General features: G+C 42.2%; 1 protein-coding gene across 2 annotated transcripts in view; it reads right to left on the bottom strand.

Moving 5' to 3' along the window:
* znf407 (zinc finger protein 407) overlaps positions 1–16,287 on the bottom strand; it is a 145,946-nt gene that overhangs the window by 22,904 nt on the left and 106,755 nt on the right. The window contains exon 10 of one of the 2 annotated variants that reach the window (XM_044207198.1): positions 12,768–13,000. The exons of the other annotated variant lie outside the window; for it this stretch is intronic. Coding sequence (XP_044063133.1) covers positions 12,948–13,000 — 53 coding nt within the window. The 3' untranslated portion in view covers positions 12,768–12,947. Of the gene's footprint in view, positions 1–12,767; positions 13,001–16,287 lie in introns of those variants that run through there. 2 annotated transcript variants of the gene reach the window in all.

Here is a 16,287-nt window from a genome sequence, read left to right as displayed (position 1 = left end):
CTCCCTTTCTCCCTCTCTACCCATTCCTCCCTTGCTCTCTTTATTTTTGTAACGGTGCTTTTGATGAGCGGTAAATTGGAAATTATTTTGTGTTGTAATGCCGCCCTGAAACGTCTTCCCATTACCATGTGTCAGTCAGCACTGACAGTGAAATTACTCAACTGTCAATCTGGCTATCAAAAGAGGTGGGTGGGGGTTGTTTGTGGAGAAGAAGGGGGGTTATACAAGGAGTTAGAGATTGATCAATAAAGAGAGGATGATAGAGGAGAGGGGGGCAGAAAGAAGAAGAAGGCAGGGTGGGAAGGATGTTTGGTCCGTCAAAATACTTTAATCACTGTTTGATTAAATAAATCAAAGCTGTTGTGGAATTTAGCTGTCATATATTGCTCTCCTGTGTTCTTATTACTGTGTGTGTGTGTGTGTGTGTGTGTGTGTGTGTGTGTGTGTGTGTGCTTGGCGCGGGTGCTATTACTGGTACGGGCACCATCTCGCAAGGGCAGCAGCAAATTAACCATAATTGCAGATAAGGAACAATAAGAGAGAGAAATGTATAGAATCAAGTAAATGGAATACTTTTACCTTTGTATGGCAATAATGTACGGTCTGACCAAGGTTCCTGAAACCTAGCTTAGATTCTCTCCTGCTGCGTCCCAAGAATGTGTGTGTATGAGTGTGTGTCCCAGAGGGCACAGCTGTGTTTTTGTTAGTGTGTGAGACTACATTTCCAGTGATGTGGCTGGGAAATAACAAGCGAGATAAAGCATTACCTGCAGGTGGTCATTATAAAACAAATATCCACCAGTATAACCAAAAAGTGTTATTTTTTCACTTTTGTGCCTTTGGATTCTTGTTAAAATACACTTAATTCAATACAATTACTAAAAATGATCTTGTAAAGATTTATTACATTCTAATGATGGATAAACTATTGCTTTCTATAAAAAGGGGGGCAAATTGCAATTGGAAGCTATGGCCTAACCTGCAGCCCTGCATGTTATAAAATAGTTCAGGAATGTTCTACTATTACTGCCGCTGCAGTGTGTGTGTTGTTGTGATGTGTGTCTGTAATGACTGGTGTGTTGAGAGGTTCTGCAGTATATAGGGAGAGAGAGAGAGAGGGAGGAAAGTGAGAACTCCTTTATTGCTCAATGCTAAATTAATTGCACCAATTATTCACGGAGAGAGTTGTCTAGTGGCGGCCTTCGGGGGCGAGGCCCTGACCGCTCTCCCTCATTTTTAATTGGCTGTCCTGTTGAATAATTGATTGGAGCAAATGAGAAATGGATGGGAAGGTCCAAGTGTCTTTCATCACAACGGGCTGGCCGCTCTGACAGCCGGCCACAAACAAACTCTGCTGCTGCACGCAATAAACAAATCGCATGCAGTTGAATTCAGCCTGGCCACTGCAGCGGGGTTAGAATAGCACATATGACTCCTGTAAAGGGCGCTGCCCTCTGAAAACCCAACAAGATGCACAACACCAGTAAAACTGATACTGGCAGGGCAGAAATCAAGGAGGAAGGGTGTGCGGGTGAGCAGAAAAACTTATGCCATATTGTATCATTGTGTAAATCGTGAGCCAAACTGCACTGAAATAATTTGAATTGGTAACTGAATAGTGAACTTTATTCAATATTAGTGACTCAGACTAGGGGAAAGGGGATTTCAGGTAAAGCACTTACTCAAAGCACTTACTTAAACCTATACAGTAGTACCACCTTAACTTTGAGTTCCCAGAAGTTAAGAAACAACAGGGTTTATGGGAAATGTAGTCCTGAAACACACCAGCAACTAACAAGACCTTTAGTATGACATGGTGACTACCAATCTTTATATCCACTGTCATTTGTTACAGAAACTATATCACAGCATTAATTTAACTGTACACTGCCTTCTAAAATGCTACCTAAAGTTCCACCTAAAATACACACTGTAATTCCTTTACTTGAACTGATGCTCACATGCTCACATTGCCCAATAAGGACGCCATTGGAATATTATCATAATATTATTATTATTATTATTATTGTTATTATTATTAACTGCATTATGGTCACACTACTATTAATCTGTCCATCATTTTATACACACCTGATTTTCTCTCATATAAACACATTACCCCCACACACACACACACACACACACACACACACACACCCACCCACCCACCCACCCTCAGTAATCAAAGGCTATTAACTCCCGGTGCTTTCGCAACAAAACAGATGTAAGATTCATGAGTCCCTGCCCGTGACTGTTGTCTTTGCCACAGGCTAGTAAAGAAACAATTAGTGCAGAGCTGGCCTCACTGTCCACCACAATCAATAGTCCCTGATGGTCTTCTAAAGCCGGGATTCCAGCGGGCACGGCTGTGTCGCGTTACGCTGGGGACACACATGAGACGGAAGCGCCACGCTAGGTAATTTCTCCTGCGAGCAGTAGCCTGACTGTTCAGACCATAAGCCTATTGACCAAGGGCCATTCTTCTCCCTGACCCCTCATCTGTAGCGGCCGACAGCAGCTTCAGTCCACCTATCTGGAGCTTGGGAGAGGGTTACCAGGTTAAACACAGCCTGATCCGTGCAAACAAGCATTTCTTAATACTGTCTGCCTCAGTCTGCATTTGTATGCAAGGGGTGTAGTGGAGGTATAACGTGTAATAGGTTACCAGCTATTTAGCTTGTTATAGAACTTTAGGGTGCACATCATCATACAAAAGAATCAAACAAAAGTCGTACATGGATGGCTTTTTGAAGAGAAAAGAAAGCCAAAGGTCTTGTAAACGTTACCTAATTTTTCTTCATCAACAAATGCAATTGCAATTATCACCAAATGGGGTTATAAAACAGTTTTTCCTCCTGTTAAAGGTTGCAGAAGTCTAGAGAAAATCATGACTGTGATGGTGTGTTTGACGGTCTGAATCCCTGGACTGGCTTGGAAAATGACTGAGGAGCTACACTCTCAACAGGGATGTACTGTATGATTCTCAGCAGGTGTATAGTTTGGGACAATAACACAACTCTAACTGCAAATTAATCTAACTTCTTCTCTTCTCTTTGTTGAACTTTGGAATAATTTTGCATACTCCCAAAAATGATAAAATGATTGTGTATTACTGTTTCTCAAACTAGACAAACTGCAGGGTTGTACAGAAAACAAACCCTAGGTCTATGTTCACCTGTGTTTTTGAAGACAGTCTGTGTATGTGCGTGGCTTATGCCAGTCAACTTACACACACCATCTTGTACCAATCATCTCACTTAACAGCAGCCTTAGTGGTACTGAGGCAATCTGCTGATGTTACAGTAATTGTCTGAGTTTGTGTGTGTGTCCTGACAAAACCTTCCTCCTTCCTCGCATGTAAGAACATCTGGCCCAGTCCTACTCACTGCTCCCCGGCATGCTGTGATGAGCTTCTCCTCAATGCTGCCTGCTTAGGAGGAGGAGGAGGAGCAGGAAGGCAACGAAGATGGAAGGGAGGGAAAGGTTGAGGAAGACGGAGCGAAACAGCTGTAAGGATGAAGGTGTGGGCAATGGTGAACAGGTGTCACTCCCACTGACAGGCTGCCACTGTGGCCCCACCTTGACCCCCCCGCCCAACCTGCACACCCACACAAGGTAGCGGGGGTAGTGGTGGTTAGGAGCACCTATCCCTCACCTGTTCCTAGCCCCACGCCTACCTTCCTCCTCTTCCTCAGATGGCACCCAAACCTCAGCTCAATCTGGATGCTGGAACCACAGACTGACATACAAACATACACACATGTGCTCATTAGCACATCCAAATGCCTGTACATATTCATAAGTGTGCCAACATGAGAATGCATGGGCATAAGCTTGTGAATGGATGCAAAGTAACACACAAACAAACACCTTTGCTCTGCTAAAGTACTCGTTTCTTTATTCTGTGCTTTTATCAGATCAAGCTGCACAACCTTTATCTGAAAACTAATATAAGTTTAAGTTTTTTTGGTACATTTATAATTTTCAGTCAGAAAATCATCACAACATTCATTTTGAGGCCTGCACTAGTATGCAGGTGTACGAGCTCTAAACAAAGTTGAATGTCAGTCTATCGTTTCTTAAATGTTACATTTTTACATTATGAACCACCAGCTCAGATTTGGTGGGAAAATCAAGTGGATAACATTAGAGCACAAAACTGGAAGTGGTTGCTGTGATTCCAGCACAAAGCAGCAAAGAAAAGCAGCAAATCCTATTGTTGTCTGTGACTATTTTTGTCTCAATCACGTTGTAGTTACTATTTATGATGGATGTATATAGTATTTAGTGCCTTTTATTTGTGTTTCAGTGTTTCATTTCTCATAAAGTAGATGCTCATAATCTATATAGTATTATATTTTCTTTAAGGTTACTTATTTATACTATTTATCAGTTCTTGTACTTTCTTTTGCTGCTGTGAATTAATTTTCTGACAATTGATTAATCGTTTAATCAACTAATTGTGTCCGCAGTAAAATAACCTTTGATCAAAGTGGGAGCAATGTGGTTTATGAAAAATGTTTTACTATGAAGGCACTAACACAAACATTTCCCTAAGATAGAGAAGAGTAATCATGGCCACTGCCATGGGCTCATATGTTTACAGTAATCAAGCAAAAATGTCAGAAATATTTAGGTAGTAATGTACTGATGTTTAAAAATATGATATGTAATATCTTCATGATGCTCAATGAAAAGGGCTGTCTCCCCATTAAGTCAATCAATCAATATATACATATATTTATCCATTTACTGTTTCCATCCATCCATCTGTGTCCAATCATCACTGCCCTTACAGCCTTCATCACCATCGTCACTTTATGCCGATGGCGTTACAGGACAGTGTGGAGGGAGGTGCAGGTGTGTGTATTAAGCACCCCCCACCCCTCTGCCCTCATCCCTCCTCCACTTCCCTCCCTCTGTTGCCGTGGTGAGGAGGGCAGTAATTACTCTGGTGTCAGCGTTGCTGGGTGCGACTCCTCCCCCGGCAAGGGGCGGCGGGCATCCATAACCCATCGTCCTGCCATGGGGTAAACGGCGGGCCATCCATCACGCACCCACTTGACAAATACCTTCCATAATAGAAGTTTATTTTTATGGGAGGCTGAATCAAGGACTTTCCCATGCATACAAAAACGTGTCAGAATTATTTATGGCTTGTGCTGAGACGCACAATATGTCATATCAAAGTCCCATCCCGCTTGCCGGCGCTGCTGCAAGCTGCCGGCGCTTGGCCTGTCGATATCTCCACTCGCTATCAATAATGTGGAACACCGCCACGATAAGCCTCAGGATTCGGGGGTCATACTCGACACACAAACGCACACATATGGGAGCTCACACACACACACACACACACACACACACACACACACAGGCATCACATGCATACATAGACATGCAAAAAACTCACACATGATGACATACATGGACATGTTTTCAAATGCACATCAAAAGAAGGCAAACGTGCTCACACACATACACAAGACTCGCTCGTACACATACACACATGGTGGGAAATGTAAAAACACAGTTGAGAACATAAATTCATACATGAGCCCACATTCCCACATGTAATGTTCTTAGCAATTAAAACAAATTCTGTGGACTCGCACATAAAGCATTAAAAAAACCAAGAGAAATACCAATCTCTGCATGAATCAAGTGAGTTTTCCTTTTAACAGTTTATTTTCCTCCCCACAAAATAAAACAATTACCCAAACAAAGATGTTCACAAGGCTGAACTTGACCCGCTGTGTGGCAAGCGGGACCGCGGATTGCTGTCTGTCAGTCAAAATCACCGCCAAGGTCAGATGAAAACAAAACTGTTTGGAGACGAGGGAGCGAATCTGATCTATCCGCTACGCCTTTGTGTATGTGTGTAAAGTGTGTACGTAAGTCCATGTGCAGTAGAATAATCTCAGACAGTACGAGAAGAAAAGAAAAACATAACAACTTAAAGGAAATCCCTACACTGCAGCCTGCAAATCTGAGAGCTGTCAGTCAGCGTGAGTGGCAACCCCTTTCGCCCAGAGAAACAGCAATAAATTGGGTTTCCTGATAAGGCCCCGGCATCACCAGCACAACGTCTGACCAAAAAAAAAAAAATATTTTTTTGCTGCTTTTCCGTAGGCCACTTGAGTGCTGTCAATCAACTTGACTGGCAGGCTCACATGTCGCCAGTGGAGAGAGCAATGGAGGGAAAAAATAGATTAATGTACAGAAGAAGGAGCGGTGAGAGGGGGAGAGGGAGGAGAAGAGAGAGAGACAGCATTAAGCCTGGCTGGGAGAAAATGAATAAATATGATAAATATGATAATTGAAATGATGAGATTTTGGTACTTGGTATTGGATTCTGCTATGTGCCCAAAGGGATTAGTCCTTCATTCACTGTCATTTTCAGCCTTTTTGTCCCCCCCACACACACACATACACATATAAACACTGAGCACCCACACATGCATACAAAAACACAAAATACATACATTTAACAAAAAGATCGAATTCCACCAGGTGGATTGTTGTATGTGTAAAACTCTGAGGCAGCAAGAGGTGATAAACCTAAAAGCAGCCGTCTACAAACCCACGGCAAAGTAAAAAAAAAAAAAAGAAAAAGAAAAAATAGCGTTGGTAGCAGCGGGAGAACTTTGTCCTGTGAAGACAGAAGATGTATGGCTCAGGGGAGATAGTAGCAACAGTAAATGATTACCTTTTTACAAACTGGGCCTTTGTAATAAAATGCGTAGGGGGGAGTATTATCAATTCAGCCGCCCGGTGAAGATAGCATTTCTGAAGCCACGGTGAGGCTGATCACTATCTAGAGAGGAATCTGAATCTGTATTCCTCACTGCGAGTCCAGGAGGGAGAGGGGTCTGAGACCTGTTTGTGGGTGTGCATGTGAGAGAAAGTGTGTGTGTATGTGTGTTTCACTGAGAGAGACATCCGTTAAGGCCTCTTATGCCTGCAGGCCCAGCTGTGACAGAACCGAGATCTATTTTCTTACACCCACAAACAGAAAGACATGCAAGAGTGTGTGTGTTTGTGTGTATTCCCAGAAACACATCAATACCCATGAAATCTTTTATACGTGCAAACATACACACTTAGTTCCTTGGGGCAAAAAACTATAAGATTGGAGATGAAGTTCTGTCTGAAACTGTGTGTGTGTGTGTGTGTGTGTGTGTATATGCAATGTGTGTGTGTATGCAATGTGTGTGTGTGTGTGTGTGTGTGTGTGTGTGTGTGTGTGTGTGTGTGCCAAGCTGAGATTCTCTGTAAGATGTCTGATTCTGGAGAAAGACACTGACAGATGACATGTACACACACACTCTCAAACAGCACACTTGTCTGATAGCAGTCAAACAGGAGTAGAAGACAACGCAGAAGAGACAACAGACAGACCGGCAAACAGATAGAGAGACAGATAGCATGGCAGATTCAGCTGCTGGCCCAGAGTCACATCACTCACTCTCAACACACACAAACACATCACCCAAATGGTAAGACATCATAACACAAACAAACACATGGCACAAGGAGAAAAAAGAGGCAGAAAGCAAGCTGGTGTACTGTGAGAGTAGTGTGGGGGTTAAAAAATAGGCAGACTGTTGTAAAAAGATATCAGTGTAGCCCAGGGCGTTAATGCACGCTGGTGAATTGTGGGATATTTATATGAAGCGGGGTGACCAATGATGTGACACTCATCTGTCCCTCACATGTGTGTGCATGCATGTCTGCTTTACGTCACACATACTACACTACTGCAAACCCTCATTCTTTGCCAAAAAGGTATCAGAGGTCACTGAATTTAAAAATGTAAATCAGTCCCATCCATGCTTAATGAATGAATTAATTAATGAAAGTGCCCAATTTTCTATGTTTTTAATATTTGGAAGAAAATAATTATTAATGAAAATTGTGACATCTCAGCCTGGGTTTGAAGCCTGCTTTATAAACAGGGGGCATGGATGGTTTAAATACTCCATGTCACATACTAGGGACTTGAGGTCAGTATAGTTTCTCATATATAGTCTCTGCCTGCTGTTTCTATTTTGACCATTCTTTTTTTTGTGTGTTTATCGCAGGTCCCTAAGCATTGTGGAAGTGCAATACTAAATCGCTGGAATACCCCTTTAAACCGGCAGCAAAAAAAAAAAAAAGCCAAAACTAATTGCATGGTAAGAATTTACAAGGGGTAGGTTGGAAAATATTGACCCTTGAAATGATCCTTAAAAAGTACTCGAGTTAACAAGTTAATTTCAAGGTTATATAAATTGTTTAATATAAGTTAGAATGAAAATGAGACATATTTCACAACTGACATGAAATTCAGGGAAGGTTCACGGCTCCATGACTGGGTCAATTAAGTCAGAATCCAAATATTTTTGTTAAACATCTAACACTGAAATTAAGAGTTAAAGGCAGTTCTGATATTCTTAGGTTTCATATTTAGATAAAGGTTCCCAAACTCTGATCTCTAATTTCAAATAAAGTTCAGATCCTCATCTCAACAAATACATAGCACAGAGCTCTGCTACAGACATACAAAAGTTTTTCTCCTCTCTCCATCCTCCTTATTCTCCTTTTCCCTTTTTTCCACAGGTGTCAGAAAAGATTTCATGGCCTGTGCGTGTGTGTGAATTTGCCACACCCCTTTTGAGTGCTAATTTACCCTTTTAGGTTTAATCTCCCCATGAGTGGCTTTCCTCGCCCTTTAATTAGGCTATGGGGAGTCGACACCTACACTATACACACACACTTAGACTTTGAGACACGCACACAGACTATTTCTTGCTACCATACACACACACGTATATATGTACACACCCCCACTGAAATTCTGCAGAAACACAGTCCGAGACTTGAGACACGCTTTGCTAAGACAGTCCTCACCAGCCCTCTGTGGGCCTCTTTCACACTCTGGCTCCCCTCAGCTTCACCAGTCACCAAGACAGGACAGAGAAAAAGGGAGGGTGAATAAGAGGGGGAAAAAAGTGAGATATTCTGTACTTGTGAGAGGACAGAAAGAGGTACTGGTGGTGAAGGCATTCATCTCTGAATGTTTTCCATTTCAAATCTATTTGTCAAGTTAAAGCTGCATTAAGCCACATCAGATTTTGGCAGACCCAAGTGGCAGCGGGGCATAGATGTTTGATTTTTTTTTTTTAAACTTCGCTGCCCTTTCATTTTCTAACAAGATTTTGGTGATATGCACTCATTGAACCCAAATAATGTGGTGAAAAAATCTTTGCAACAGATCAGGCAAGGCATTCTCAATAATGAGGTACTTGAATTTCACTCATTAGTTTCATCACTAAGTTTGTGATTTAGGCAGAAGGCATGAGTATTTTTACAACTGCTCTGCGGCCTCCAAGTGGTCAATAAAATGCTTTTTTTTTAATTGTGCAAAGTATTTTAACGCAGCATCTTTTGATGAAATCTTTTGTAGTATTACCAAGTATGCCAAAAGAGTTTGCACAGTAAAGGACTGTTAGGTTTTTTGGACAGAAACATCCTAACCACTGAGTTATATCAATCAGACAGTAGAAAAATAGGCAAATCTTTGCTCTCTGGATTGTCCCCCTAATTAGTGTCTTCCTTCTTCTTCCTGAAAACACCACCTGTACCAGTGCTAATTTAACACTGAAACTCCTCTCTTCCACTTTTACCCTCTTTTTCTTCTTGCTCTCCAAACAGACCACAGATTTACCCAAACAAAACTGGGCACTAAAGAGAGAAATACAATAACAGCAGTAGTGATAGTGGCTTGTTATGTTGGAAATAAAAGGGCACTTAATTGGGGTCTGATAGTCTAATAGGCAGCCCCTCTGATTACCAACTCTGCACATTGGCTTAAATTAGCCCACTGATGAGCAGCCAGGGGATTCAATTATGCTGGGGGAGAAATAAAGGGCCCTAATAGGCCACTGTATCAGGAAACATGGGACTGGGCTGGGCTAAAGCGCTGGTAATTGGTTGTTTAGTTGGGAAAGTTGAGCCTGTTGGTAATTAGAGATGCAGAGAGGCTTGTAGAGCCACCAAACAGACGACACATGGAGGCTAGAGGCGAAGGAGGAAGACAAGGGTCCTTGGCACAGTAAAAGGGGCAAAGGTCGTGGTGGCGATCTCAGAAGTGCACTTCAGCCAATGAGGGTATAAATCAGGGAAAACATGTTGGTACTAGGAGCTGTGTTGACTCAGTAAAGGTCAAGACGGGGCAAGCCGTGCTGAAAGTGATCAGCAGTCTGGCCTTGTCTCACAACCTGCTCTCCTTCACAATTTCTGCTTCTCTTTCTTATATTTTTACTTTTCTTTTTTACTCAAGTTTCTCATCAATAACTACTTTCTTTCTTTCTGTCTTTTGTTTTATGTCTTAGACAGCTTAGCTGTTAGCTGTAGCCGGATATGTACAGTGTGTCTGAATTGAGGGAGAAGGAGGATTGAATTATGGATGAGGCTTTATAGGAGCCGGCGGCCTGTCTGGTCCCATCTTCACTGTCCCATACAGGAGGAGCGGCCCTGCCTGCGAGCATCCCCACCACACGTCACTCACAGAAGGTGTTTGTGTGTGTCCATGTGTGCGCTTCTGTCTAGGTACTGTATGTTCATATGAAAACACATGGACATACAGTGTTCCAACTGACGTTCTTGCAAATATACAGCAAACATTTGTGCTTTTATCTATTGATTAAAAAGAAAGAAGTTGAGCATTTGATGTGTGCGCTGACACATTATAGACAACCCCTTTAGGATGTCTAAAAAGTAGTAGTTTATATAAATCGTAGAAAAGGTTTCAGTCGTAGTCATCTGGTCACAATTGAGAATGACTTCCGGATGGGAGCCGAAATGTCTTGATTCTGAAAACAGTGTCCAGATGACTACGACCTTTTCTACGATAGAACACTCCTGGACGAATGAGGGACTACACGGTCTTAGTTTATATAAATGATACCCAGATTCACACTAGGGAATTGGTGTAGTGCATCCAAACAAAAACTGGTACTGTAGCTTTCCAGGAAAAGGAGTTTCAGTCTTTAAGCTGGAGTCTCACAAGAAGACATTTGCTCATTAACTACTACTACCAGTTCGGAAAAATTAAGATTTTGAAGCTAAATTTCATCTGTACGTGTAGTTTCTCCTTCTTGTGCCATTGAACATCCAACTTTCTATGTCCCAAATGCCACAATCAGAATGTAGCATTAGAATAAAAACCTATGTAGACTGTGCAATTGTATCTCTTTGTCCTGCTATCACACTGTGCAACTGTTACAGGCTATGCCCTACATAAGCCATCTGCAACTTTTTAGAAGAGTGCAACATAAGCAAACACCTAACATAACTGTGCCATTGCAACACCAGGGAGCATATATCAAGTGTCATCAATCTGCCTCAAATTTTCTGACAGTGACGGAACTTGTCCAGAGGCTCAGACAGAGGCAGAGGTTGACCAAGTTTGTCAGTGACACTACACTTCCAGTCATCATTTACCATGTGAAAAAGAAATCTGTATGTGATGGCCTAAAGGCGGCAAAAACACAATGTAGACATTACTTCACATTCGGAGCAGCCAGAAATCTACTGGTTCTACGTCTCCACACTGATTGGATGGGAATTGTCAGTCAAGCCTCTGAATGGCCACTAAACGGCTGAGAGGAGGTTCACGGATCGGCGCCAGGAGGAAGGGAAGGGAATGGAAGAAGAGGATGAAACAAAAGGCCGTTTGTTGTGGCTGATGTGTGATAAATGCAGCGGGTTGGGGGAGTTTTCACGCTCATTGGAGCAGGTCATTATGCAGGAATTGCTGCTTGCTCAGCCCAGACCGGCCCTGTATTGGTTTACTGAGACGCATGCAACTGACGGTGTGTGTTTCCCCTAAACCGCTTAGCTAACCCCCCAAACACACTCACGCACACCCCTTTTGTCTCCTAGGACACACTGACATTGAGCAGCCGCTTCTCAACTGTAATATCTCAACCCAGACTACATGCGGAGTGTGTGGGTAGAAAGAGGTAGGTATTAAACACAGAGTAACTAATGTATCAAAAAGAGGGACATTTAAGGGTGGGATGAAGGGACAGAAGAGGAATACAGAGTTGCTAGCTCAAAACCAAGTCCAGTTCACTTCAGTTCTCAAAGTGAGCCATTCAGGACCAAATGAAGTTGAAAAGTGTTCCTCCACGAGGGAATTCTCCAATTAACACCCCAACACTGGCTTGAGCTAGTTTACAAGTTTATACATGCAGGCTTGCTGAGGTTGCATTGTGTGGTTGGGAAAATTAGAAAAGATGGAGACATCTCAAACACAGGCACAAAAACAGTAAGTGTAAAAACTGACATGAAGACATACAGTGACTACAAAAGGCCACATTTATTTATGTTTCAGGCCATATTCATTGGATCTTGAGAAACATTCACAGCTGGACATCATAAAACTGCATATGCTGTGTTTTCTATGCGAGATTGCTTTGATAATTATACTTTAAACTACAACAGCTGAGCTCAATTCCTTCATAGTTTGCCCATTTCTTTGCTGGTAAAAGTATTTAACATTTTTTTGGCTAAGCCAGCAAATCCCTCATTGTTGACTTTGTAAGATACAACTCAAAATAACTAAATCTACGCAGTGACAGCATCAGCACAATGAGCCACCCTGTTAATCTGATTTTACATCGTACTGAACAAAATGACTTTTTTCATTAATGCCTATCATGTGAATGCAACATAAGGAAGGTGACACAAAGACGCAGGTTCATCACTAACGCTGACGACTTGATGTCCTATAGGTGTTTTTCAAAGAACTGTGATGCATTGTTTTTTTTCTCCACATATTTTCCCACATAGAAACGTGTCACATATAACACATTGTTATTAGAAACAGATGTTGATTTTATCGCCGGTGTCTGTGGCTTCTTTCACAACGTCGACACAGTGTCATATGCGCTGGGATACTAGGACACATTTGCATGACATACACACCTGTCCTCCACAATCCAACATGCCGCTGTAACACAATATGCAAGTAAAACTCAGGAGAGTAATGTTTCATTACATGATGAACAGAAGGTGAAAGCAAGGGAAAGGAGCAGGGGAGGCACACAGATGCATAACTTAAGTAAAAGCCATCCAAACCCATATTTGTTTACAGATTTGTTTAATAAGGAAAAATATATGCAAACAAATGAATTTGCCCGTGGTTGTAACTGTGTATTAAGATCATCACTTACAAGGCCAGGTCTCCTCTAGCCCTCTACAGTAGCCATCCATCATGCATTATTAAGGAAAATAGAATCTGCATAAAGCAGCAACAATGCCTTGAAGAAGTTTATTTATTTATTTGTTTTATCTTTTTAGGCACTAAGCAGCAGATCCAAGTACTCAGCCGCTGTTAGCTAATTACAAAGCATTTGATCTCTATGCCCCCAAGATGTGCAATTATAACCTTGGTTGAAAATTAGGGAAATATTTCACAATTAAAAATAGTGGGATAAAGATGCTCTGACAAAGCTAATGGCGACATCTCACCTGTGTGTGTGTGTGCAACATGGTTTTTGGTACTAAACAGGACAGGAGGCTGATTTAACAAAGCCATTGCCCTGCAACCATAGCTGACCTCGCTGGAGGGAGATAGCAAAGAAAGAAGGAAATATACCATTTCCCAAAGTCGCTCCACTCATAGCGTACTTGCAGCATTTTAACTAGTATGAAAGTTCTAGCAGAGGGGTAATTTAACAGTCACAGCGCTCTTAGGTACCTGTAGCTCTAGTTCTGCTGCAGTGCTATTTATGCTGAGATCACACAGGCACTGCCACTTCTTTCTGGCATATCTCTCGGCAGATCGCACAAAGAAGACAATTGTCATTACCATTTTATTAAAATGTGTCCTATCAGCAACATTTTCCCCTCACATATATAACCTCTTTTTTCCTTCTTTTCCCCCTCTAATTCTAATCATCATTCCCCTCCATCACTTGCTGGGTCTAATTCCCTCTCTTCCTTCGTTTGCAAAGGACCTCTGCTTTCATCCTTGAGAAGGGCTTTAATTCGAAGTGCGACGCTGAATAAAGAAGGGAAGACGGAAAGAGAGCGAGAGAGGAAGAGAGAGAGTGATATGGAAAGACAGTGCAGCAGAGGAGACGTTCGGGTGTCAATCAATCCGGTGCAAGGGGCTGCAAGTGCCCGTGACTAGGGTGCGTTTGATCTGTGTCTTTCAAAGGGGGAACATCGGGAAGGGCCATCACAGATGATTTGCCTCTCGCTGCTGGCCCTGGTGCCACTCTGACAGAGAGCAATCACAAGCAGGTTAATTCAACATCTACCTTCTTAATCTTTTTTCCCTAGTCTCTTTCTTTTGGTCTCGTTCTGTCTACTTAGATGAAACACTGCTCTTTCGGCTATCACCCCCCCTCCTTTTTCCCTCTTTTGAAAGAGGGAGAGATCACAAGTGTACTTTCAATGCCTTTTCAAACCACCTATAGTTTGATTGCTTTCGTCTTAATCAAGTTAAAGAGGGTTGTTGATTTTCTGCATTCCTGCAATGGTTTATTTACGTGTTGCTACCATGAAGCAAAATTTTGAGCAAACTGTAATGCATCAATGAAAGCAAAGTAGGATCAGTAATTTCTCTCTGGAAATTGGTGCCGTAAAGAATTTTCTTCTAGGGTAAGAAACACCATCAGCTGCATTTTTGGATAATTTCTTTTGCTGTCATTCTTTGGGTTCATATCTGTGGTGTGGTGTGAGCGGAATATAAATTAGAGCGTCAAGATGACATCTTGAAAACATGCTGCTTAACTTGAGTGAAAGAGGAGGATATGTTTCCTCTAGACGACTGAAAGACGAGGCGCCTTCCAGACAAGATCTGACCTTCGCTGATAAAACTGAAAACTGAAACCCACAATGTACATTGCTATAGCTGGCTGGAATCACGGTCATATCATAACCACCTTTAAGATGAAGCCACAGCATTGGACTGGATACATGCAGAGAAATCTTTACTTGGCAACTATTGCGTTCTCATATGGTTTAACAGATCACACTAAGGGCGACACAAAGAAACTAAATGAATCTGTGAGACTTCTTCACCAAAGGTCAGCCATGCATAAGGACAAACAGAGGTGAGGGAAATTCTGGGGTGAAAGGGTAAGGAGCGTAAAAGTGTGCTTTGGCTAAGGGTGAGAGGGTACAGAGAATATGAAGCAGGGATGTGTTTTTAGGAGTAGGTGAAGGTAAAAAGGTTGTGCAGCGAGGTTAGGACATGGAAGGAGATCAAAGATAGAAGTTGGTCCTTGAATTTGAAGAATAGAAATTATACCAAAAATAAGCCTGTTTGAGAAATTCAAAGAAATAACTTTCTCAGAGTCAGCACAAAGACACAACTCAGATCCATTCAGTTTCAATAGGAAATAAACCACAGTGCCGCCAGAATGCAGCCATTTTCCAGTAATGTCCCTGCCTGGCCTCTTTCCCATGGAGCTCCCCTCCAACTCTACTGCTTTTATTTAAGGTCAAAGGGATAACAGGATAAAGGCTGTCCTCTCTGCTCCTCTGAAGGACAAGCACTCTGCCGATTGGATTTGGTGGCCTTACAGGACAAAGGAAGAACACTGCGATACAAAGGAACCAATAGAGGAGGAACAAGATTTCATCTGTCTCTATGGCCTGAGTGATTGGCAGGGATGGCTAGACCAGCAATCTGAGCGCTGCCTCTTTGTGGCTGGGTGCCCTCCGTCAGCATTGAATAGCAAGACTCGATCCATCGACAAAAACACACTCAAGGTTTCTGGAGGATCTGACCTCTGTGGAATAATAGGGCCTGGGCAGGGTTATGGGGGCAGCCAGGTGATTTAATTCAGTGGAATGATTTCAAATGTTGATTTGTCTGTGGGTATAAACTGTTTGTGTGTAGATGTTTGTGTGCACATTACACATTGGAATGCAGGAAATTAGAGGGGCAAGTTAGTAAATGGAAGGTGGTAGGGCTCAAATGCTTGAAATACCAGAAAAATAGTGGAGGGGGAACATAATATGTTCCCAGCTTCCATTAAAGTGCCCTCGGGCAAGGCACTTAACATGGCAGTCCAGTGATTTACTATGGCACTTACACAGAGTGGGGGAGGACTCAAAGAAACAGATTTAAAAATAATGGTCAGACTTGATACATCAAGAAATACAGGAAGAGACATCCTGACATTTAGTCCCTAGTATAGGTAAAACTCCAGAAACACTGGATCCTACATGTTTTTTGTTAGACCTTTCGTAACTGGTCTTTCAAATTCAACACAAATTATG

The sequence above is a fragment of the Siniperca chuatsi genome, linkage group LG9 (genome assembly GCF_020085105.1).
Source record: "Siniperca chuatsi isolate FFG_IHB_CAS linkage group LG9, ASM2008510v1, whole genome shotgun sequence".
NCBI classification, from domain to species: Eukaryota; Metazoa; Chordata; class Actinopteri; order Centrarchiformes; family Sinipercidae; genus Siniperca; species Siniperca chuatsi.
This window is presented reverse-complemented; position numbering and strand designations above follow the sequence as displayed.